Here is a 26,747-nt window from a genome sequence, read left to right on the forward strand (position 1 = left end):
AAAACAGAATAATCAGATTGAATAAATATAAAGGTTTTAAATAATTATATCCATGTTTGAAAACTTCCAATTAATTTCGAATTCTAAGTTTTTGCGCGTAATTTCTTGAGAAATAGATATTCCAAGTTGGAGCCAATGACCAAGCAATTTCTTGAGAAAGAACACAAGAATTTTGAATTCCAAGTTGTTGCATGCATTTTCTCGCAAAATGGAGTATTCCAAGTTGGATCCCAATACCGATAAATTTCGTGTTGTCAGAGATTCCATAGTAATTTATTGATACAACGTCCGACTCCTGTGGAAGAATGTACACAGAAGGACGAGTCATTTAGAGAAACCATTTAAACGTGAAATATGTGATGATAGGTTTAGGCCTAGTTTGCAGTGGAAATCTGAATTAGCACATAATGGAAGATACTGCAGAAAAAAAAACGGTTACTTGTGAAGAATCTGACAAAATTTTTTATGACAGTAGAATTCTAAATGAACAGATGACAATACATACTGGAGAAAAAACATTTCAGTGTGAAGTATGTAATAAAATGTTTTGTCAGAGTGGACGTTTGAATCGGCACATGAGGATCCATACTGGAGAAAAACCATTTAAATGTGAAGTATGTAGTAATAGGTTTGGAAGCAGTGGACATTTGACTCGGCACATGAGGATACACACTGGCGAAAAACCATTTAAATGTGAGGTGTGTAGTAAAAGGTTTGGTGCCCGTGGAAATTTGAATCAGCACATGAGGGGACATACTGGAGAACAGCCATTTAAATGTGAAGTGTGTAATAAAAGATTTCGTGAGAGTGGAACTTTGATTCGGCACATGAAGGTACACACTGGGGAAAAACTATTTAATTGTGAAGTATGCAATAAAGAGTTTAGTGTATGTGGAGATTTGAATCGGCACATGAGGATACATACTGGAGAAAAACCATTTAAATGTGAAGTGCGTAGTAAATTGTTTAGTGTAAGTGGATATTTGAATCAACACATGAGGATACATACTGAAGAAAACAAATTTAAATGTGAAGTGTGTAATAAAAGGTTTATATGGAGTGGAGCTTTGAATCGGCACACTAGGATACATACTGGCGAAAAGCCATTTAAATGTGAAGTATGTAGTAAAAGGTTTAGTTTGAGTGTGTATTTGAATCAGCACATGAGGATACATACTGGAGAAAAACCATTCAAATGTGAAGTTTGCAGTAAACGTTTATGTGGAGATTTGAATCGGCACATGAGGATACATACCGGAGAAAAACCATATAAATGTGAAGTTTGTAATAAAAGGTTTAATGTGAGTGGGCATTTGATTCAGCATATGAGGATACATACTGGAGAAAAACCATACTATTGTGAAGTTTGTAATAAAAGGTTTAGTGGGAGTGGATATTTGAATAAGCACATGAAGTTACATACTGGAGAAAAACCATTCAAATGTGAAGTCTGCAGTAAAAGTTTATGTGGAGATTTGAATCGGCACATGAGGATACATACTGGAGAAAAACCATATAAATGTGAAGTTTGTAATAAAAGGTTTACTAGAAGTGGACATGTGAATCGGCACATGAGGATACATACTGGAGAAAAACCATATAAATGCGAAGTTTGTAATAAAAGGTTTAATGTGAGTGGACATTTGGCTCGGCACATGAGGATACATACTGGAGAAAAGCCATTTAAATGTTAAGTGTGAATGAAAGGTTTAGTAAATGTAAACCTTTGAATTTGCACAAGAGGACACATACTGGAGAAAAAATAGTTATGTGTGAAGTGTTCAAGGAAAGGTTTAGAAACAGTGGATATTTGAATCAGCACATGAAGATACATACTGGAGAAAAACTATTTACATGTGAAGTATGTAATGAAATGTTTTGTCAGGATGAAAATCTACGAGGTTACATACTAGAGAATAAAAGATTTAAATGTGAAGTTGCAATGAAATATATAGTAATAGTGGTTGTTAGAAGAAGCACAAGACAATGCATTATCACCACTGTACTACACATGAGGTATAGAATGATATTTGGGGTATAACAATTACACACGGAGAAATTTAACAATTGAATACACCATAGTTTAGGGCCCTGAGTGGCCGAGTGGTGTAAAGCTCTCTCCATTATAGATCGCTGCCATCTCAGCACTGTCTGCGTGGGTTGGAGTCTTGGGCTCGGCCAATGTGGTGGATATGTGAGAAAGCTTGCCGGTAGCTTCTTGTGGGTCAGTGGTTCTTTCTGGGGTTTTCCCAGGTTCTTCCTCCACCATTAATACTGGCTGCCATGTATAGCCTATCTTGTGCTGAAAAATGGCATTACACCCTATTACAACAACAACACCATAGACTTAACATGAATACTCTGTGACACCATGAACAGTGTCAAGCGGATGGTAATACTAAATATAAACCTGTGATTTATCCCTTTTATGTTAAAATGTTTGTTTTGCTGTTTAATGGAGTTTAATGTCGTTTTTTATTGCATGATTGGCTATATATATAATGGCAAGTGTAACTTTGGGATAAAGAAGACGGGTAAACGCTAGTAGAAAAGTTCAACTCACAGGAGGTTACTGGCAAGTATTTTCACATCATCATTAGCGAAGCCACCTTGGCAATGAACAAAACATTTGAGCAAAATTTCCGATAATATCCAGCTTTACCTAAAAATCACATTCGTTCTTTTACTCTTAGACATTGGGAATTCACAGATAGTTTTAATTTGACCTTGGCCCACATTATGCAGCGGTCACATTACCAGACGAATTGGGTGACTAAGTCACCTACAAAATGTAAACTTCACTTTCTTCTATTTGGAAAGTGAAAACGACTTGGCGCTGTGATTTTTTAGAAGTAAATTCATTGATCGTATTTTTAAGATAATCCCTCGCCTTAGCCAGGTTAGTTCAAGCAGATGTCTCGGAAACGCTTCATCACGCATATTTGGACGCCAATTATTTATCTGGAATGCAGAAAATCACTGAGGCGGGAGTCCTCCGTATGCGTGTAATTGGTGTGCGGCAAAATTCAAAGACATGCCAGTCCTGCTTCAGCCACCTGCTTTGTGGGAAAATGTGTTGGAAATTGTTCCACACCAACGTCGTTATACGATGTCCGAGAGAGGCAATAGAGCAAGAAACTCGGCAAGCCTGCCATGGATGTCGTGCACTCCCAAGAAAGCTAGCCCGTGCTGTGCTGATATTTACAGTGACAGAATTCAGTGGCTAAAAGACCCCTTAATGTTCATGTTGCCATTATAAGAGTACATCAAAAGAACATTATGTAATAGCTGGGTGGGAAGTTCAAAGGCTTTGACTAGCGGCCGGGTGGGAAAATGTACTGATATTTACAGTGATTGAATTCCGAGTCAGAAAGACCCAGTGTACATGGTACATGTGATCATTTATAAGAGTACATAAAATAAGCAACTGTAACTATTATTATTGTGTTCATTTCCGAATGTAGCGAAATAAGCAGTGCAAGTGACCTCAGAATCAAGACATGTAGAGAACTTTGACAGAATGCCATTCGGAAATTTGGAGAAGTATTTTGGGGTTAAACGGTAAACTTACAAAGATTGTAACGAGATTCAGAAGAGTGCTAAAGCTGCTAGCATTGATAGTTTGGATGGGACAGTAGATAAGTGGAAGAAAGTTTGTGATGCCTAGCTTAGTGTTTGGAATAAGTCTTTACTTGGATTGACAAAATTCAGTCTGACTCTGATGGACAAAGAGAGCTATGTCTGTCTTATAAAGAATGTAGAAATTAAGTTTAATGGCAACGAATAGTTTTTGGGGAGGACCTGGCTTCATGCTACCAGGCAAAGCGGACGACTAAGTTGCCAAAAAATGTAAAGTTCGCCTTCTTTTGTTAAGGAAGCGAAAACGACGTTGACCTGTGACTTTTTAAGAGGTACATTGACTGACCATACTCATCAAGACATTAGTAGCTAGGCCTAGTTTTGATATCAATTACGTTGACAAACAAATTCTTACGCACTCACATGCATGCATTTTGATAGCTAACTCACCATTTACCCTTTCCTGAGTAAGGTAGCAACTCTCACTGCCCAATTTATGCATGCTATCCTTTGATAAAACACACACACGTGTCTTTCGAAACGTTAAAATAGTGTGTAAATAGCAATTTGTGTTTTAAGATCAGAATCGGTGATCTGGATATATATTAACTGCCTCTTGTACACTATTTCGTTATAAAAAAAATAGTTTGAAAATGTAATTTGTGAACATACGGAAAAAGCAGCAAAGCATATACTATTTAACCATTGCCTAAAATTACTACAAGTACGTAGACAAATAATTAAACCATAAATTTGCAATCCTTCAATGGACTGTTGTAATAAAGCTATATTAAAGTGAGTACATTACGAAATGCTCTCCTTCTTAAAATAGATGCACTCACGTCTGTGTTGATTCCATAAGAAAGAAGGGTTTTTATATATATATATATATATATATATATATATATATATATATATATATATATATATCGACTATAAAGGATACATGTCTGTAATTATATGCATTTTGGTGTATTATGTATGAATAGTTATGGTTTGATTGATCACTTGGATTTACGTTGCGTGCGCCCAAAAGGGCATGTGTGATGCTAAATGTTCCTGGGGGAAGGAGTTAGTGCCACATCCCCCAGTCGTTTATGTGCTCAAGAAGCACTGCCAATTTAGCCACCAGGTCGTAGGACTATGTGTCTTTAACTTTTTTCTATTTCGGAGCACCAGATACCCCCTCCCCATTAATTTTTTTTTATAAAAAGTATTTTATGTTTGTGTATTTCCTCCTTAGATATCTTGTACGTTCTCTTTTTAAAGAATTTTTGTATCAAAACTTTTAATTTTAATTTTTGATGGGGTATTTATTTTTCCCTAGTGTTATCTATAGAGTTGTTCGTCCGAGCCTGATTTTATTCACCTTGCTCAAAGTCCCTTCCCTTGAAAATTTTGTTACCTTTGCTAGAGGTCTCCTAAGTCTCAGTGTTTGCTATGTGTATTAGTGCTACATTGTGTGTATGCCATATTTTCTGTATGTTTGAGACATCAAGTATAAATCAATTTTTTTTATACCCAGTTGTCTTATTTCAATTCGTTTGATTTAGAATCAATTATAATACATTTTATGCTATTTTTCCGTTAATTTATTTTCGATTTAGAATTTGGGCGGTCGGAACGGTGCGATATATTAGGTTACAAAAAGTTCTATTGTTTTTGTTTTTTTTTGAGTGGTAATCTGTGTCGTTCCTCGCAATGAATGTTAAAAATAGAAATAGGTAGATTGTGCTCGATTCAAGAGCCACATTTCTTTATTCTCACTGTATTTCTCTTGAGTTAGGCTTCCTTTTATTATTTTATTAAACTGTTTCTTTAGAAATTCCAAAATTGTTTATACGACTACAAAATTGTAGATTGGTCAAACCATTCAGTACGGGAGCTGTATGGTTAGAGAAAAGAGAGGTCAGTGGGGTATTAACTATGTATTACCTCTGTTTGTGTTTGTGTTTTGTCTGTTTATGTTATATATGGGGTGTTTTTCCAAGACTCTTTCATAGGCCTGTCCACTTCGCGTAGCGCCATGTGATGTAGTCCCATGATGTCATCGCCTTGTACTTTCTCCATATAGATTCCCCGTTGATTCCCTGTAGTTCCATATTTTTAAATAAAAAAATTTCAAAATTTAATGTCTTGCATACGTAATCGTAGGAATTTTTAGAAAATTCAAAATGTAGTTGAAAGTTACAGTAAGTTAAGATTCATATATAAAACTTATTATAGTTTAGGAATTTTTTAACTACATATGAGCTTAGAAATTTTCATAATTAAAAAAAATTCAAACAATTTAAACTGTTTAATTTCATACATAAAGTTTAGAAATTTTAAACAATTTCAGGTTATTAAAATTTTTGGAATTTAAATTATTTAAAATTTATATTTAGTTGGGGTTCCTATTTAATTATTATTATAATTTAGGATTTGACTAATTTTAAATATTTTAAATGCCTTTTAAATATTTTAAAATTGTAATCCCTGAAATTGGATCCTATGGTTTGGTGGAGCTCATGTCTGGGATCGAGGATGAAGTGGAGGCTCTGACCTGCGCACTGACAGTATCACACCCCTAATGGGTAGCCAGCCAAAGCACTCCCTCCCATCCCCCTCCCCTTTATGCTCCCCCTCCCTAAAATGCCAATTTCTTAATAAAGTATTGCATTATTATCATTATTATCTATAGAGTTACTTGTAAAGGGGTATAATTTGGTATTTCGTATTAATTTTATCTAATGTTGTTTTAAATAGTTATTAATTTTACCTTTCTATTACTATAATTTACCCGCAGGACGTCATTGTTTATACTATATATTGGTTATTTTGTATAAGGTGTTCTTGTTTAATTTCCCATCTAGGTACAGTATGTATTCTCGTCTATACTTGTCTCTCTTGCATATTTCCTCAATGACTTTTAATCTATTCCTTCTTGTCTTTTCACACCGTACTATCGTATGGAGTTTGTTAAAGGGGCGTTTTTACACAGTGGACATATTGGCGATACTCTGACCATATGCCGTCTCACTGCCACCTCTCCTGTCAACCATTCATTATGCATGTATTTGAAGCAGAGGCTTTGGATTTTTAGGGATCCTAATTTGGTCCAATGCCCCTCCACGCTCTCTCCCAGTTGACATGTATGTTTTCTTGTTCAATTTTGCATCTAATTTTTTTTTGCAATTGCTTCCCTTATCCAATTATAGGTTAGTTTCTCATTTATCTCCCATAATTCTTTCTCATCCCTATATTTTTGTTTTAACTCTTTTATACTCCTAAATTTTCTAGGAACTTCCTATTTTTTAAACAAATTTATTAGTTTGGTATATGTCCAGTCTATTCCTTATTGTAAAGCCGAACCAATAAATATATACCCCTCCCACGGCGATTTAGGTTCTGACTGTATTATTTTAAATCAGTTTAAAATATTTGCACATTTGAGCATAATTGGGCTTGGCAAAGTTAGCCCACCCCTTTCCCTTGCGCTGTATAGTGTTTCTTTATTGATGTATTGTGTTTTAAAATCCCATATAAAGTTTATTATGTTATTGTCTGTCTTGTGTAGTATATTATTTCCAATATCGGTAGATTTTAAAATATAATTTATGTCTGCATACATGTATGTTTTGGCCACTTGGGCTCGTTCCATGAGGTATAGTGGCGTAAGTGCCCAGGCATTCACATTCTCTTCTATTTTCTCGTTCATTTTTTTTTTTTTTTTAAGCAGTTTACTTTGTCTTCTCCAGATGTTTAAAGGAGTTTGCATCTTTATAAAGTTCGTGCAATCGTCCGCATGCTGTAGCATTTTTACCTCCTCCTTTATATTTGGGACTTCAATTGCTATTACATATAACAGCATAGATAGCGGGCATCCCTGCCTCACTGATCTTTTGATATGAAATCTTCCAGTGTTCGCTCCATTTACCTGTACTCTTGAAGTTATTTTACTTTACAGGATTATTTCCAAAACCAAATTTCTTTGATAGTTATGTTCTTTTTTTTAAAAAAAAGTCCTGTCTCTGGCTTAAATCTTAGATAATTTGTTGTTAGTTCTCCGGCTCTGTCTATATTATCCCCACCCAGATAAAATCACCCCCTAATATTAAGTTTTCCATTGTATACTTTTCTATATATTTTGATAGTTTTTCTAGAAATTGTTGTTTTTTTATATTTATTTGCAGGCATATATATATTCACAAGAAGTATTTCTTCTATCACAATATGTAACATTCTTCCTTTAAAAATTTCTCCCTTCTCTTTTCTTTCCCAATGTAATCCCTTTTTACTTTTTTATTAACGTAGCTACTCCTTCCTTAGTGTCTTTTCCTTTAAAATCACTTAGTATTAAACTCCATTTAGTCTTTCCTCACATAAGGCTATTAAATCCATCGTGAACCCATTATGAATTTCCTGTATAAACAAGATATCGTAATTTAGTTCAGTACTCAGTTTTAAAATAGTATCCTTATTTATTCCATTTACATTTAGTGACAATAAAAAAAGTTTTTTTCCTCCATTTTTGCCTTCCCTCCAGGTTGCTGCATTACTGGTTATACTAAATTCCTATTTTTGATAGCTCAGTTTAATTTATGTTTTATTTGTTTTTGTATTTTAAGTTTAGATTTAGTTTCAATTTGTGGGGGCACTGGGTCCCCCCATGTTTAGTTTATTGGAGCAACCTCTCCTGTTGTGTCTTCTTCAGTCTTATTTGTGCTGTTTGTTTTGTTCGTGGTGTTTTCCGTGTCCATTTCCGTTTCCATTTCGTCAATGTCATATTCTGTTCCCGTTTCAAAATTCTTGTCACTTTCGCCATCGTCACTGTCGTTACAGTTGTCACTTTGATTGTCTTCTTCACTCATATTGTACGGTCTTATCTTTTTTAGTTTTAATTTCAAAATATTTGTCTCATTTCTCTCGTGCGCTCTTTTGGGGGTGTCACTTCCTGTTTCGTCTATCTCCACCCCACCCCACCCCCCTTGTGACGAGCTCGATCCTGAGAAAGCTTTTTTTTTTTTAGTTTCTTATTTGGCAGTGGTGTTGAGGTTAGTGGTTTTAGACCGTACAGGTCTGTTTCCTCCCCCTCTACTTGCTCCTCCTCTTTTTGTACGGAGTTTTCTTCTTCTTGTAGGATTGCAAATCTATTAGATAGTTCTATCTGCCCTCTTTTATGATGGGGTTTCTAATTTCCCAGTCTCGTTTGGGCTAAGAATATTTTGCCAGTCGGGGGTTATCTGGGAGGTTTCACCTATTTCCGTGACGTCAATGCCTGGCAGTGACGTCACATCATGTGAGTTTGTTTGCTTTTTGTTATTGTTTGTCTCATTTTCATTTATGATTTGTGATATCAAGTTTCCTATTTGTGCTCTAAGTCGTTATTTGGGTAGTTTGTGTTGCTTGCAGCCTTGCTTGCATAAGTGGGTGCTGTCGGCTAGTTAGTGTCATTGCCGACGATAAAACAACAGACTGTACTTCTGTACCTGAATGAAGGGTTTTCATGAGTGGGAATGGGCCCAACACACACTAATGTTAACAAAGAGTTGATTTCAGTCCGTTATTGACTGTACTAGGTGTCGAGCCAAACAGTAATGAGTATGTAGCGCCGTTGCGATTGGTCGCAACGGTGACATCACATCAGGACACCTAGCTTTAGGCAGGTGGAAATTGTTCCACGTCGCCACCGTTATATGATGTCCAAGAGAGGGAAGAGAGCAAGAAATTCGACAAGCCAGCCATGGATGTCGTGCACTCACAAGAACGCTAGCCCGTACTTAGTCAAATTTAGTCTAGTTGTACTAATAGACAATAAAAAATGCCAATAATGTGTTAGCCACCTGTGCAGTTGGGTCAAATCAAAACAAGTTGTAAAATTTTCCTACTTCCTAACAAATGGAAATTTTTTAGTACATAGTGTACGTTGTAGATGCCCTACACATTTTTAATAACTAATATGTCTGAGCGACATAAAAAAGTTTGGTCACTGTTAGGTCATAAAAGGTTTGAATTTTGAAGCGGTGGATTAAAGGGTAAAGTTAGTGTACATATAGTTTTATCGAAACGGGATACTAAGCCAAAATCGTTCCCTGGATAAAAGGTAATATTAGTAGCCAATAGATGGGCTTTTTAAGCAAAAGTTCCCCGTTTTCTTCTGCTTCTTTAGCAGCAGAGGAGGCGAACAGACCTTTTGTTGAAACGTAACTTTGAAAACTAAAACCTCATACAAAAAAATAAGGTCACCGACAAGGAACCAAAGCTTCTAACTTTACCGAGAGTTTCTCTAGTTGGGTTACTTTATTTTTGGCAAAATTTGTATGTTCTTTTTTTTGTTTACCCGCCTGACGTCTCATTGAGGTCGCGCCTCCTCTGCTGCTATAATTATCAACCAAGCATTTTATCAAGACCTACACGATATCTTGTTCTGGGTTCGTGTAAATTTATTGGTATAAATCCTTGTGGAGTAGCTTGTGCTTTTGAAAAGAAGTTTCTATATCTTTTTATGTCCTTATTTCCGCTGCACCAAGTTTGATGAATATTTCTCTGAGTATGTGTATCAACTCCATTAAATACAATTAAAATATTACAGTTATCTCTGATCAGTTTTGGTATCTGTGTATATCGTTGAGTAGGATACACTATATCTGTCTTCTGGAGGAAAATATTCTAGTTTGATTTGATTATTTACCCAGCATTACTTCGTCGTATACAACTAAATTATTAATAAATCCATCTAATTCACCAACACTCGGCGCTTCATCAATATCGGTTATAAAATTAATAATGTCACCATCTTCATTTAGCAATTTTGCATTTTCGTTAACATCTTTAAGTACATCATAGCATATCTGATCATCAACTGATGGTGCAGCTAAATACAAATTGTCCCACTTTAACCATCTCATTATCAAATTAAGCAGTAATGCGTTTTACCAGAGCCAGATGGACCTATTATGATCATTCTGATGGAAATTGGTAATGCTGAAATATGTTTTACTGGTTCTTGCTTTCGTGTCGCTGAGAAATAAATTACATCCATATTATAAATATACATGAATCTATATTGTCTGAGTTGCTGCATTAAAACTCCAACCACTGATTTAGTCACTGTTTCAACAAAATCTAGAAAAATAGCATATGGTGGAAAATGTGCAATATGTAACAGAATTTTCTTTTCGTTCTTATCTAAAATTCAACGTAAAGCTGGTGGTGATATCGCTACATTAATGTCAAAATTTCCAGGAACTCCTTGGGCTAAATACCCTGGAGAAGAACATCTACCAGGATATAATTATGATGGTCCTGGTAAACGATTTGATATTCGACTTGATAACCATAATCAACCAAAATCTGGAGAGTATCCAGTAAATGATATTGATCAAGCATGTCACGCTCATGATGTAGCTTATAAAAGTAAAAACCTACAAGATAGACATATTGCAGATGTGAAGTTGATTCATTCCTTAAATTCGATAAAAAAATAAAAATATCAGAGAATCATTAGCTAACTGGTCGGTAAGATCTGCGATGAAAGGAAAACTAGCATTATGAGCCGGTAATTGATTAACAATTATTAAAATAATGCAATCGATTTTTTATAGCCCAAGTGGATAGTAGAGAGGTAGAGCAGCAATTATAAACATGCTGATGCAGCAAGTGTCGAACATTCTGTCGCCGCAAATTAGTTAGCACGACAGGCAATATGGCAAATTTAACTACCACCACCTAAACGAATTGAGCATGCACGTTTTAATGTCAGCACTCCCAATGAGGTTCATCAAGCAGATATTTTGTTTTTACCACATGATACTATTAAAATTGGTAGAGGTCAAATAACATGCAAATGCGCGTTAACTGTCATTGATGTTGCAAGTCGGTATAAAGAAGCAGAGCCACTACCAACTGAAACAATTGCAGAAGTTGTATCTGCTTTTGAGCGAATTTATCAACGAGGACCATTGTGATGGCCACAACTGTTACAATTTGATCCTGGCAAAGAATTTCTTGGTGCAGTGTCATCTCTGATGAAAGAACATAATGTCGAAATCAGACGAGGACATACTGCAATACATCGTGATCAGGCAATTGTTGGACGATTTAATCGAACACTCGCTGAGCGGTTATTTGGATATCAGTATGTGAAGGAAATAATTCAAGATACGAGATCTCGCGAATGGGATACAAGATTACCAAATGTGATAACTGCATTAAATAATAACATTACTCGAACAACTGCCATGAAACCTATTAACGCAATTACAACAACAACAAAAAAAGAAAAAGACACCAAAAAACAACCACATACCAATAAAACGAAATGAATTTTCAAAACAACCATTATTAGGTAATGTTATTGCCAGGTATTTATATGAACCCGATGAACCTGAAGGCGGTAAATAAAAGAGCCACTGATTCTTTTTGGAGTGTAACGACACATACAATATCTAGCGTGGTAAGATCTACTTGTAGACTTGCAATCTACAGATTAGATTCAGCTGCTCCTCAACGTGGATTTGTACATGAACAATTACAAATAATTCCTGAAGACACACAATTAGCATCGCATTCACTTGACTAGCACCTCGACGTCCGTTACATTCAAGACAGGTCAGCATCACATTTTCGCGTGTATGACCATACTTACTATTAATTCTGTCTACGGTAAATTGTCTTGGATCATTACTCGAGTATCACCACAACATTACTGTATTACAGCACGCACAATGATTATTATGTTGTTGTTTTAGCATCATTATAAATTCAGCATCAAGATCAAATTCGCGTTTGTATTTTTTGTCACATTGTTTATAGTTAACTAATTTTTTTCTTCTTAGTGTATCATTGTCAATAACATCGCCAGTGGTTTTTGTAAAGTCTATGATAAGCTTCCGCAACTGAGATATTTTTCTAACTCTAAAAACTGCGAGATAAACTAAATTTGACCATTCGATAAGATCATCGACGATCCGAACTCGCGTGTCAGAAATAGTTAACCCCTGAGATGAATGAGTCGTCAGCGCGTATCGTAGCATCCACGGAGATTTGTCCATGGCTAGCGCGCTCTCAGCAACATTGACATCAACTAAAACAATATCATTAAGGACGAGATTTTGTTTTCTGACGAGCCTGGTATGTCAACGTCGATATTATGTTGTCGCGTATCAACCGGTCGATAACATAATGGTACGGGTAGATTTTTAAAAAAATCTTTATGCAACATAAATAATTGTTGTTGAAGTGTATCACGAACTATCTTTCTACTTGCAACTACCAAATCACTTGGTCTCCACAAATTCCAAAAGTTGCTCATAGGAGTTTCTGAAATTACTTCACGAATTATTTCACACTGATCTTTATTCGGTTGTAGTCTTATTAATTTTTAAGCTCTCTTAATTCTGGATCAAGTGCTTTATGATCATCAGTTATTTCTTCATAATAATCAGCAAAATTCCTCAGCCATTTATGTGGAGACAATCCAACAAAATGCGGCGGTTGACCATGATCGCCACATATTATTACAGCAGTATATTTTGTTAATAACCAATCAAGAAATGTTTTTAATGTTTCTAACGACACTACATATTTCATCCCAAACGATAATCTTTGGGATGTATTTTTCGCCCATTTGATCAGGAATCCATGCTTCTCCTTTCCATCGTAAAAAGCTGTGATAAGTACATGATCTAAAATTTCTTCCTCTCATCTCTCTTGCAAGTCTGCGTGTAAGGGTTAAAAGGATCATATCAAAATTCCGAAATAGTTCAATCACGCGAGTTGTTTTAGCAGAACCCCCTGGTTCATTAAGATAAACTGCTTTATGTCTAGCTACGGGATCATACACTGACGGTGCAGATGATAGCTTTAATGTCTGATATTTTCTGCAATAAATATATTTAATCGAAACGTCGGTGGATTCAGAATAATCGAGTAAATTTTCCTGTTTTATTCTCCATTCACCCCATGAAGCATAATTACCAATATTTAATTTTTCCAGTAATCCTGAATATGTTTTTTTATATAAAACGAATTTGTAGCGACTCTGACAGCAAAATTAGAAACTCTGTTTATCATCGATAATAGATTTATCGAAAGGTGCGCGAGCATTGAGGATCTTAAATGAGTAAATTGTGGTGACTCACCGTCCATATAACTCACAATTGTACCTAATTTGGTTCCATTTGACAAGAAAGTTATTTCTCTACTTATAAACGTACTTTTCTTTATTGTATCAGCGATTATAAAATCTAACTCAACATCGTCTATAATCAATCTTGTGCAATGTCGTTTATGGTCATATGATCCTCCTTGGGTAAATTTACCGATTATTTTTCTGCTGAGATCTTTTGCGATTTTATTTTCATAATCGGTTGTATCAGCATTTTCATCATCAGAATATTTCTTTTGTTGTGGTAACCAAACTTCTTTCTGCGTACGATATGATATAATTGCTTCACTTACTGTAAAAAATATCAGCATTTTTACGTCAAGCATATATCGTAATAATACTGTTAATGACCACATTTTTTTCTGAAAAATGTTTGCCAAACCAAACATAACAAATAGGATGAAGACCTTTAGCAAACTCGAATGACTCGACACAGGCGAATCCAGTCAGGTCAACATCGGGCAAAATGGTCCATTTATCGATAATCTGCAGATTTCGGGTGTCGGATGTGCGAATTTTTTAAAATATGCCTAACATTCTCCCATGCCAAGAAAACTTCCAGGATAACATGCAACCATATCAACCGAGATAACGTATTTAAAATCGTATTTACTACTCCATAATCGACAGTGTCCATATTCGACAAAACTCGATATTATATCATTCATAAAATCAAACCGAGTTGGTTTCCACGAATTTTTCTCTCTAGCAAAATGAGCTGCAACTGACGGAACAGTAAAACAATAACTGCGTAATTGTTCAGCATCATTGGTATATTTTAACGCAAGATTTTTCATTTATTTGTGGAGAGAATCTGTTCGATAAATCTCGCCATTAGGTCGTACAAATTGATCATAATTTCCATCTTAAGAACTCTGAAATAACCATAATGATACATGATCGTTTTTACTTATTTCATTAATAAAATCAAATATATCATCGTTATAAAATTTAACAGTTCGATCTCGTGGAAATATTGTTACTGCATTAGTCCACGCATGCGCATTATGATCAATAATGTCGATCGAATCTCGTACAAAATCTCTTCGGTTATCGCTTTTACTGATATTGGGAATTTGTGTTTCTTTCCTAGCTCAGCGACTTCTTTGATAGACGATCCGGTATCTTTAACTCTTTCTCCCCACTTATTATTTTACGTTATTTATCTGTTAGACCGTTTCCACGAGTCGAAACGGTAAAATGTTCTGTTACTCGCTCGGCTACACAATTCAGTCTTGAAAATTGTATCGGTATCAACACTGGTATTTTCATTTGTCTGATTAATTCCATAATGTACCGCGGTTACAGGATACGGTCTTTCGTAATACGGTTTGTCAATACAAGTCAACTTTCCTGTTTGGAATTTTTACTCAGTATGGCAATTTTTTCATTATGATGGGCAAGATCATATTTGTCACGGATACTCCAATTGTCTGTTTCTGCTAGTACAAAACTTTTTACTTTAAAAAGATATTTTCGATTGTCGAGATAATTAATGATAGTTGCCGCTCGTTTGTCGTTCATCGTAGCATCGACAGCATCAGTGATTTTGAATGTTGACCACACATGAGATGCGCTATCTTTGCTAAATTACTTCTTGGCGTCATGAATTTTATTACTCAAGGTTTTATTCTTCGGATCAACCAGACTTTTATCGGTAGGTCAGGGATATTCTGTCAATATCAAATTTATATTCAGAAGGCTTGATTTTAGATAATCTCTCAAATTCATCCATATTATAATTAAGACAAACATTTAAATTGAAATATTATATATATATAATGACTAAAACGAAGGACAAATGCAGATGGTTAATGATAGGTTCTACGACTCTTGTAACAAAGCTTGCATGAACGAATTCTGCGGACATCATTTACAAGGCGTTCGTAACGGAAGTGTAATACCAAAACCGTGTTAGAAATGCGGTGTTGGAGTTAGAGAATATATGCAATGTGGTGGTAAAAAATTACAGAGAACTGAAAAGATATTATGATGAAAAAATAATGACAGTGACAAGGTTTTAAAAAGCGTAGAATATTATCTAATAAGATTCTCAAAGTAATGATTTAGGCAAATTATTATTTAAACAAATAATATTATAATATGGAAAATACATTTATGAGACATCCTGTTGTAACCAATTATGAACAAAATCGTGATGTTGTAATCAGGCACTGTCGACGAAAAATGTTAATCGGTTCTGATAATAATACTGGTTATCTAAGATTTACTGCTGGGGGAAATATATCTTTGCCATAGGTTCATTTTCTAATGTTATTCCGAGGTAATCGAAGACGGTCCTTTGATGGATCACACCAACGGTGTAAAAAAAATCGATAATAATTTATCTAATCTCAGAGCTATCACGCAGAATCAGAATTCTGTATGTGGTGGTAATGGTAGATATGAAAAAAAAAAACAGTGGCAAGAAGGGCGCTTAAATCTTTAATTAAAGAGACTGGCGAAGAAATAATATTTCAATCGATAAATTCAGCTGGGAGATATTTTGATATTACCCGCGTTCGGAATAATATGTCGCCAATAATGTAACCAGATCAGCATTTTCAAAAAAAAATATAAACAAAAAATCATTTTCTATTATTGTTAAGAGAGATAACTGTCAAGCTAGCCTATCTCCGCTAGAGTAATTAAGTATTTACCTCGATTATATTTACTAACTACCTATTTAATTTCTTTTTTTTTGTCATTGTTCAGTAATTAATTATTTATGATACAATTATCAATTTATCATTTTAAACTGATTTATGTCGATGGGACACGAAAAATCATCCTGGATGATTTGTAGATGGAAAGTATGAAAACCCCGTCTTCGTTCTACTTCCAAGAGAGTTAATTCTGTACGAAGAGAAATAACTCTCCTCTCCTTAACGGATTAATTTAGCGGTTACCTCCCTTTATTAAGGTCAATGACCTGAAGGGAAGAGAGATAATTTTGTGTACATGTTTGTCCGCAGATCGCAATTCGTTTTGTCAAATGGTGACTAATTAACCACCTGTGTCATACTTAATATAAGTGAAGTAATATAATTGTACAATAGTTCAAATTAGTAGAAGATAATTTATAGTTCTAACTTACAAGCAAAATCAAGACAGAAGAACACGCGCGCATTTAGTTATTTTTCGATCTGTAAACATCACGGTTACATGTAAGTTTTTCGATCTGTAAACCTGCAATAAACGTATCTGCCTAACAATTAACACGCTTGGTTTAAGAAAATATTTTACTTACCTCCTGTCCTCTTCAAAATGCAAATTTCCAGACTGACTGAGAGAGAGCGATTCACTGTCTTTTATAGTTATACATTTTGGGAAGACCCATGAATTTCGAGAAGGTCCAAGAATCAGGTTTTAATAATAAAATGAATTTTGAAAACATTAATGCTATTTTTTATGCAATAAAAAACTTAAAAAAGATGGTATAAATATTCAGCTTGATCCTGAAAAGATCATTTCTGATTTCGAATCATTATAAAATTGTACATTTCAGGGTGAATATCCATTGATGAAAAATATACACGAAATTATGCTACCATCTTTATCAATAGTGAAAGATATAGAAGTAGAAAAATGTGTTCTGCTTTCTATCGCGATTGATAATATTAGATCAAAATTATCTGACGAATATGAAACAATAAAGTTTATAAACGCAAGCACGAGACAAGCGAAATTTTTTATATCGGATATTGAAAGCAAAAACACTCTCGCGTATGAAAGCGAAAGTAGCGATCAGAATCAATAAAAAATATTGTGATATATATATATATATATATATATATATATATATATATATATATATATATATATATATATATATATTCTTTTATAATTTTTTAAAAAATACTAAATTATTCAGAACTAAACAATATTTGTTTTAAGTTGATCGAGTTTAATGCAGGAGTATACATAATTCAGAGTCTGATCTCTATCACACGTGATCATCAAGTCCCCCCCACCCCGTGTCGTGTATGAAAACCATCACATGTTGGTACATTAAATAATATATTTCTTGATTAATTGTAAAAATCGTTAAGATTTGACATACAGATTTAAATTCAGATTTTCCTTTCTTAAGTCAATTAAGTATCCGCTCTGGTCTGTAAGTTGGAAAGTTATTGTTGAAAATAACGGATTATGACAACGTAGATAAACAACATTAATAGATTCTTGTACAATCAAATATCCAGGAGGTAATTGCGGAACAAAATTATACAGAATGTATCCTTGTTGACCTTGATTTGATTTTTCAATATCTATTTGATAACTGGGATCAATTACGTCACATAATATATTCTCTGCAATCTTTGAGGTTATATTAACGATTCCTGGTGAAATATGACGACCTTAAGCGTACGGATTATTATTGTGTTTAAGAAGAGATGCTGGTTGAGCTATTTTTCTCCATGATTCGAGTATTTTAGGAAAGTTTTCGTTGATAAGATCGTTGAGTGATTTTTTTTGTTCATCAGTTTCATTTCCTGCTATTACGAACGTTGGTAATTCAATATCACCTATTGTGTAATAATCAATAAATAATTGTTTTATTCCATAATCTTTTTCAACATTTCCTTCTTTTCTTGTTACTGCTAAATTGCTTACTAACATTTTTTCAATTATAACCCGGTTGATATATTCGAGATCTGATGTAACCTGGGTTAGATGTTGTATCGTTTCAATGATCTATTGTTTTATGTCGATATTATAATATTGTGTGATACTGGAAAATAAATTTCGTAGACCTGTAAGTGATTTAGAGTGTTCAGACTTAATATTTTCAAAAATATGTATATCAGCACGATCTTTGTCGACGATTGGTTTTATACTTCCATCAGCTTGTACATATACAATAAACACAAAATTATGAAATATACTATCAGAATCAGAGACAAGATGTTAAGAACCCCACGGATATCTTCTTCGATATTCTGGATATTTAAGAAATATTTTCTTGTTTGTATTAAAATCAGAAAGTTTTAGCTCTGTTATTTCTTGATATTCTGGTGCTATTTCAGGCCTTCCTAAAACAGATCTGATTGACATTTGATAAATATATACAACGTAATCTGGAGAATTTATCTTTATTGCGGATGATAATGTTGGTTCGTGGACTGTTATAGTTATTTTTTATTTGTTTCTCCGTTGAAATTCATCATTGATTTGTTCGATCTGATAATTTCCTGTAGGAATAGAAACAACATTCCAATCAGGTGTTTCATCATATTTATTTCTTTTTGCAAATACAAGCGAATTATTCGCCTGTAATCCACCAAATGATTTTGATCTGATATTTGGCGAACTATAATATACTCGTACTGGTGCCATCATTGTTATTGTTGACAATAACACGCCGGTTCCAGCAATAAGGGATACGCTGAATAAACAATTACATCAACAATAACCACATGTCTGCGATATTTATTTTTATTGTGTACTGTTTAACGGTATCTTTTAATTTTGTTTGCCATTCATGTGCTTGATTGTACCTGCATTTTTGAACGTCGATTGAAGTGCTCATTATATTTTACTTAGTAACCAATTGAGATGTTTCATCCACAAATTCCAGACACCATCAGTAAGACATTTCGGTTAAGTTCTTGTCAGCTGCTTCCAGAATAAATATTTCTTCGTTTCCTTTATTTAATATAATAGACACGACTCCAGAAAAATTATCGGTTGAATGATGCCAGGGTTACGTAGTAAATATCTTAAATTGTACAGCCCTGAACACAGACATCCTGTACACGCCAATGACTTGTGCGGTATGTTTTATGGGTTTTTTGTTGTTGCAGTGACCATCTTGCTAATCCTGATGATACTGTGTATACTATGTTGGCAATCTGCCCGTGGGGGAATTTAATCAGATTAATTTTTTTAACGATCTCAGTAATCCCACCTGTGACATCTAGTTTTTTTTCTGAACGTTTCAATTTCTGATATAGCTGTTTTAATATCAACGAGTTTTACGTCGGCAGTCAATGGAGTACAAAAGAGATCCTCTGCGATTTTATTAAGTTTTGAAAGTTTATACAAAGCCTTGTATATTTTAAAATCTGTTTAAAACGACGCGATTACTTGTATATTCATGCACGACTTTATGAGGTGGTAATGTTGATTTTGATATAGCGTCAAGTACATTAATTACTTCACGACCACATATAGATGGATCCGTCATTGTTTGTGTTGGTAATGTTGAATACCAGACTGGAGTTTTTTTTATATAATTTATATACTTTAAAAATTCAATTGCTGGAGTCAACCCATACGAATCGAAATAAACAGTTCCACGTGGATCGATTGCGTATGTCACCCAATGAGTACCAAACCCTGAAGTATCATCAAGATTAATAATGCCTCTTTCAAAATTGTTTGTTTGTTTTGGTAACTGGTCACGCATAAAAGCACCTCTAAAAAAATTATTTTTAATTTTTTAGCAGCATCGAGTAAATCAAAATTTGACATTGGATGGACTAACGAAGTGTTCCTGGAAGTCTCAGACCTTTCCCGTATCGAAAAGGGGTTCCCGGTAATCTTAGACCCCTTCCCTTTTTTTGATACCCTTGTCCTGTTGCTTTCTTTAATGTCATTCAAGCGGCGGTTCCAGCAGCACCGAGTGCAGCTGCTTTTGATACAGCTGGGGTGTAGCGGCTATTGTTGCTGGTATAGCTGCAAGAAGTGGAAATATTTCACCTACTTTAACCATATCTTTAATAGCGCTCGGAGAAAGATGAAGTTGAACTCCAGTTTTTTATTCTAAGGCCTTATTAAAATGTTTAAGTTGAGTCTTGGTTAATGATAATTTGTTTGGTCCACCATTAGAAAATTTATCTTATTTTAGTGGTATTTTTGTTCCGCACTTACTCGTTAGTTGTGATTGTAATTTTTTCACCTGACCGGAAGTTATAGTGACTCTAATGTGACTATACGATATTTTTATAATAGGATAAGTGATATAATTACATGTTTTCTACTGGAGCGTCAATAACTCGCATTCTTCCACCAGCACCTTGAAGTAGCATTGATTTATCTGAAAGAACAACTGCAATTACTGTATAATCTAGAATAGCTCCTCTATTTACGCGAGCTCGGAAGTGTATATCAATGATAGTTTGTTGTGCTAAATCAAGATTCTCCAGCGAAAAGTAATAGATTGGATACTGATTTTGTAAAATCTAACTGTGATATTTGTTAACCAGTATCTATATTTTGATCACGTCCAATAAATTTCATTAACCGATAACATGTACGCGCTACATGATTTAATTAAAAATTCAATAATATATCTTCGGATGGTTCTTGATGTCCATTTATCCTTAGTGAAACTTCATTAACTCCAAGTTTGTCAAATACCATGTGACTACGTGTTAGTGAATATACCCGCGTAAAATCTTGAAAAGCAATAAATATATGTCGTGGTGCAGAAACACCTTGATGTGATGCTATATTCCATGTAAATAAACCAATAATGTTACTTTGAACACTACCTGTGGTCATCGTCAACCATGATAACAACTATTTACCACCTTGGTCCATAAAATACATTAATTTTTGTTCTTCGGCAACCGTTGGAGTCATTACCGGCATCGACACTGAAAGACTTGTCAGTATTTCTTTACAAGCATCACTAGCAGTTCGTCAGAGTGCATCATACTCAGTAGCCATTCTCACAAGTACAACTGTATGTTTCGCTCCAAACATTTCTTTTCTAACATTTCTACAGAATCCAAAGATGTGGGGTAATTGAATTGCACATGTAAATCTTCTGAGATTACCAATTAATGCTGATAAACGCGCTGCAAATCATAAATTATGATCTGTATTGACAGACTGCAACATCATAAATGCTGCGGCGGGTCGGGCTATCGCTCCAGGTGGTCGTGGATCAGACGCAGTAACTCGTTCTACTTGTACCAACATATGAGGTCTATGGCCAGGATGATCATTAATGTCCTTTGAAAACATAATTGATGGACCAGCTGATCTTATATAATCATCAGAATATCTTGCTAGACCTAATATCGTTGTGGCAACATCAATGTCTTTTTTAATCGTTTTAATATTTCTTCCGTCAATCATGTACGTAGCACTGTCAAACAAGGCCATAATACCGTTATTAACAAAACCGATTTTAAAACCATCCACAAATTCAGTTTTATCTTGCTTTTATAATTTCACCTTCTACTTCAATAAATGCGTCAGCAGGTAAGAAATATCTGCTTGTATCCTGAACTTGTAATTCGATTCTTTCCCGCTGATTTGGTTCTCGTGCGTCATAGAATAAAATTGATAATCACGAATCGATTCATCTTTGAGAACTGGTGCGTGTATATCGAACGTTGGAGCGGATACACGTTCGAACATTTCATTATAATTATTATCGTCTAACAATAAGACCACTTCCTAGTATTAAAATGGCCGTTATATTTCTTTCTGCTTCACGAACCAACTCTGATAGTTTTTTATTTGTGGCTGATTTATTATTTTTCTGACATTTGCAGGCATAACTTCAGTGCTGGCCAGTTTCACTGGTGGTTGTGGTTTTCTTCCTAATAATCGAACTTGACTGTCGAGAACACTTTACAGACAAGATTGCCAATAACATAAATTCCTTTATCACGAATAACCTCAGTAGCTTTCATCCCTAATTGTTTTGCAGTCGGTATTGCCTTTGGAGCCATCCTTTTGAATAGACCCATAACAGGATCACCGGGTCCATCTCCGTAAATCGCTTTGCAAGTTGGCAATCGTGAGTTTACTACCCTGGCCATTACAGGTCCACGTTGTGCATTGTGTGCAATCATTTTTTTTAATTGCATACTGATTAATTAATTGTTTAGTCGCTGTGATAATCATCAGCAATTTCATCAATGAGAGATCGATAAACATTGATATCCATAATACCGCCAGTAAATAACCTTCGACAAATATCAGATATTTCATTAATAATTTCAGGCGAATTATTTCCAGCACGTTTTTCTCCAATCAAAATTTCTAATCTATACACGTCAGAAAGAACACTGTCAGGACAAGCAATAAGACCGCTTCCTTCTGGTGTAGCTGAGTAAAAACGTCTTCCAGTAGAGCCTGATTCAAGTCCGTAAATTTTATCAGTGTCAATACGTTTCTGTTTAGCTTCTTCAACGGTTATATTATTTTCTTTCTCTATTTTGTTATATCTCTCCTCTCTATCTCTCATTACCTTTTGTTTAAAATCAATAAAATCCTGACTGGTAATATCTAAAGAAACTCGATTTTTATGGGCGGCATATACTGCAGCAATCCAATTTTCAGGTTTTACCATTTCAATAGAATCGTTACGAACAAATTTCCTACTTTTACAAAAAAGCAGCAATATTTACTGATGATATTCGATCATCAATTATATTATAATATTTTTCAGTAAATATGTTTCTATAAGCCCTAGGTTTTTGCTGAAGTTGTGGTTTTTGTTGTGACCGAGTAATAATTCGTTACCCATGAGACTGTGGTTGTTTTTGTTGTCGTTCTATTTGTTCCTGTGGTGGAGGAAGTTGATGGAAGTTTCTTTCTGGGGAGATTTAGATTCAGGTTCTAATGATGCTTTCATTTTTGGTGGAGTAATTCGAGGAGATTTTGGAAGTTGAGGAAGTTGTCGACGAGGAGATTGTGGTTTTGATTGCTGTCGTTCTATTTTTTTGCTGCTGTCGAGGAAGCTAATAGGAAGGTTCTTGCTGAGGAGGTTGTGGTCCTTGTTGTTGAAGTCGAAACCCCCAAAGTCTATTTATTTCTTCAATATATTCGTTATATTTCTTCTAACCTGAGGTTTGTCATAATACACACGATATATCCAAATAAAATAACTATTCTTATTTACGCTAACATATTTAGGGTTTAAAATTTTAGACTTTGGAAAATAACTATCAAGTGCAGCACGTGGCAAATTTTTCTCTTTAACTTTTTTAATTTCTTCAACAACACCTTCTCTAAATTTTTTAAATCAATTCAGTATTTACTTTTATTATTTTAGGTTTAGGTGCAAGATCATTTTTATTTCACTAATGCCTTCAAGTATTTCTTCACCTCCATGAGGAGGCTGAGCAGCAGCTATATCAGTTGGAAGTGTTTTCAAAAGTTCATTTGTTTTCCTGGTATATTTGTCAGTCTGTTCTAAGGTTCTAAGGTTGGACAAAGACCTTTAGTTGCTTCTGCAACTCTTTCAGCAACCTTTGTAATAGGCTTAAATAATTTTTCTGTACCTTCTGCGTTTTCTACTTGTTATTATGGACGTTCTTGAAGTTTTTGTCTAAGAGAATCACGAATTAGCAAAAACGTTTTGATTGCTTCTAATCTTTCTCTAGCTAATCTAGCTGTATAAGATTCAGCACCCTGTGCCATTATTGGTATGACATAATGATCTAATTATAGCAGCAGACGAGGCGCGACCTTAATGAGACGTCAGGCGGATAAACGAGAACATATATACTTTTAATAAAAAAGCACCCATGACAAACATAAAGTAAAAAAGAAACCTACCCCAAGAGAGACTCTGGGAGAGAAACTCTTGGTAAAGTTAGAGGCTTTGGGTTAGCGTCAGCGACCTTATATTTTTTATTTTATCTTATGATGTCTTTAATTTTCAAAGTCACGCTTCAGCAAAAGGTCTGTTCGCCTCCTCTGCTGCTTCTTTACATTTCTCCGCAGTCTCAAGTAATTTCGGGGAAATGGTAGCTGTGTAGCGTAGAAATGTAGTTAGCTGCTTCTGCTAGCTGTTGGACTGGGTAGTTCTTATGCCTCTTGATATAATTGTGTGAGTATCCTGACACCATAGTGTCACTCGCTACTCATTTGTTTTTGCTTTTATTTATGTTAGGTGTTTCACGCACTGCGTTTCCTGCTTCGCGTCCACTTCACCCTGTTGAGCTCTGAATTATTGTTCTGTCCAAGAGGAGAAGTCACTTCTCCCTAACATTCAAGTGTTGCTTGACCCCTGGAGGGGACTGCAACTTTTGCTAGTGGGACTCCTATTTTTTCCAAAATGGGAGCCCTGGACTACTCTTTTTAAAATCCTAGCAAGACCTCTGTTCAGTATTCTGATGTAGATCTTAGCGAAATCAGATGTTAACATGCTCATTAGATGTTGCAATGTCTTTTGAGATTTTTCTCATCTCCAAAGTGCATCAATTTATACGGGTAAAAACCATCTGGAGTTGCAAATGCTGAAATTTCTTTTCCTCTTTCCAGGATTCGAATGTTGCAGAATCTTTATAAAATTCAAATTTGGTGACATATTATCATTTTCTCTTCTTGGCATTAGAAACTAATCCATTTTGGTGAAACTTGATTTTTATAGTCAGTATGGATAAAAAATACATCGCCTGATTTAGGCAGGAGAATACCTATTTAACTACAGTTACTTTTACTAGTTTCAATGAAATTATTCTCCAGTAAATATTGAATTTCTTTATTTCAAATATTCCTGATTTAAAGTATTCATCCTGTAGTGATGCTGTTTCACACGTGTGTAATCTAGAATATCAACCTCATGATAGTGTTTATTTGTTTTGGAACATCAAGAAACATATGCTCATATTCTTATTAATCCTTTCCAGATTTTTTAATTTCTCTGAAGTTTGAAGTTTGGTTAATGTAGAGTCACAACAGTCTGATTGCATTCCATCATTTACAACCTCGCTGTGTGTGAACTGTCCTGTCTGTATCAAATAATCATGTAGCATATTTATATAACAAAGTTGTTTCTGTTTACGCCTCCTAAGACTGTTACTACGTCATTTGCTTTCTTTGCAATTGTATAAAGACCATAAAATTAACCCTTCGATGGTTTTTGGGTATGAGTAAGAGAGGAATACCTTTATCACCAAGCTGAAGACTCCTTTCCTGTGTATTTGTCATATGTCAGTTTCATTTATGATTGAGCACGGTGAAGATTAGTTCTTACAGCTTCATAAACCTTTGACAATGTATATATGAAATCAGAAACCTAATCGCAAACATTAATCTTTAAATGTTCATTTGAAAGAAGTTTCTCAATGAATAACTTGAATGACTCACGTACAGTATGTCTAAAGGGACTAAAATGAATCTTGAACTGATTTCATAACTGCAGACAATAGCACATGATTACCTTCATCCCGATCCTTTCCTGTGTCAAAGTAATATGACTGAATCATTTTCTTCAAAGTTTAATGAAATATATTGTCGCAATTAGCAATATTAGAGCATGACTGTTCTTATTTTATAACCATGATCACTGTAGTTGACTAATATATCTCTTTTAGGCGTTTGTATTTTATAATCATGATCACTGTAGTTGACTAATAGATCTCCTTTAGTCGTTTGTATTTTATAATCATGATCACTGTAGTTGACTAATAGATCTCCTTTAGTCGTTTGTATTTTATAATCATGATCACTGTAGTTGACTAATAGATCTCCTCTAGCCGTTCTTATTTTGTAGTCATGATCACTTTAGTTAATTAATAGATCTAAGAAAAATCGCAACAAATCTTTGTACCTAGCATAAGTAATATTTTAATACAACATATTTCCTATCATTTGGCACTGTGACTCATCATATAATATACCTATACACTTTATGTTTAAAATTGTTTTTCATTTATTTGCCATGGTGCATTACTATACATCATAATAATATAAATCCTTGTGTTAATTGATACGATGAAATCAAAACCAATAAACAAGTAACATCATAAACAATTCAAAGAGAAATCGTTTTTAGTCCATTCTATAATCAAGAAACAAATATGAGAAGAAGAAATAGGAAAACAAGAATGTCAAAAAGGTTTTGCCTAATCTGCCTTAAAGCCTATATACTTTTTTGTTTTAAATTATTTACATTCTCTTGGCATGATATGTGACTATGCAAGAGAATTATATATCTTCGTGCGAATTAATACGATGAAAAGAAATCAAATAAACAAAAAACCAACAATCAAAATTCATTTTATCGAAAAAGGTTGCGAGACCATTCTATATTAAAGAAACA

At 34.5% G+C, this 26,747-nt stretch overlaps 1 protein-coding gene across 1 annotated transcript; it reads left to right on the forward strand.

Moving 5' to 3' along the window:
- Window positions 1–221: 221 nt before the first annotated feature.
- On the forward strand, window positions 222–1,936 carry LOC149782586 (uncharacterized). The gene has a single exon (XM_089934043.1). It carries the CDS (start codon window positions 408–410, stop codon window positions 1,692–1,694), a length of 1,287 nt encoding a protein of 428 aa, XP_089790169.1. The 5' UTR covers window positions 222–407; the 3' UTR covers window positions 1,695–1,936.
- Window positions 1,937–26,747: the final 24,811 nt, after the last annotated feature.

This window comes from Sinohyriopsis cumingii, chromosome 15 (genome assembly GCF_028554795.1).
Source record: "Sinohyriopsis cumingii isolate HCF-2022 chromosome 15, ASM2855479v2, whole genome shotgun sequence".
NCBI classification, from domain to species: domain Eukaryota; kingdom Metazoa; phylum Mollusca; class Bivalvia; order Unionida; family Unionidae; genus Sinohyriopsis; species Sinohyriopsis cumingii.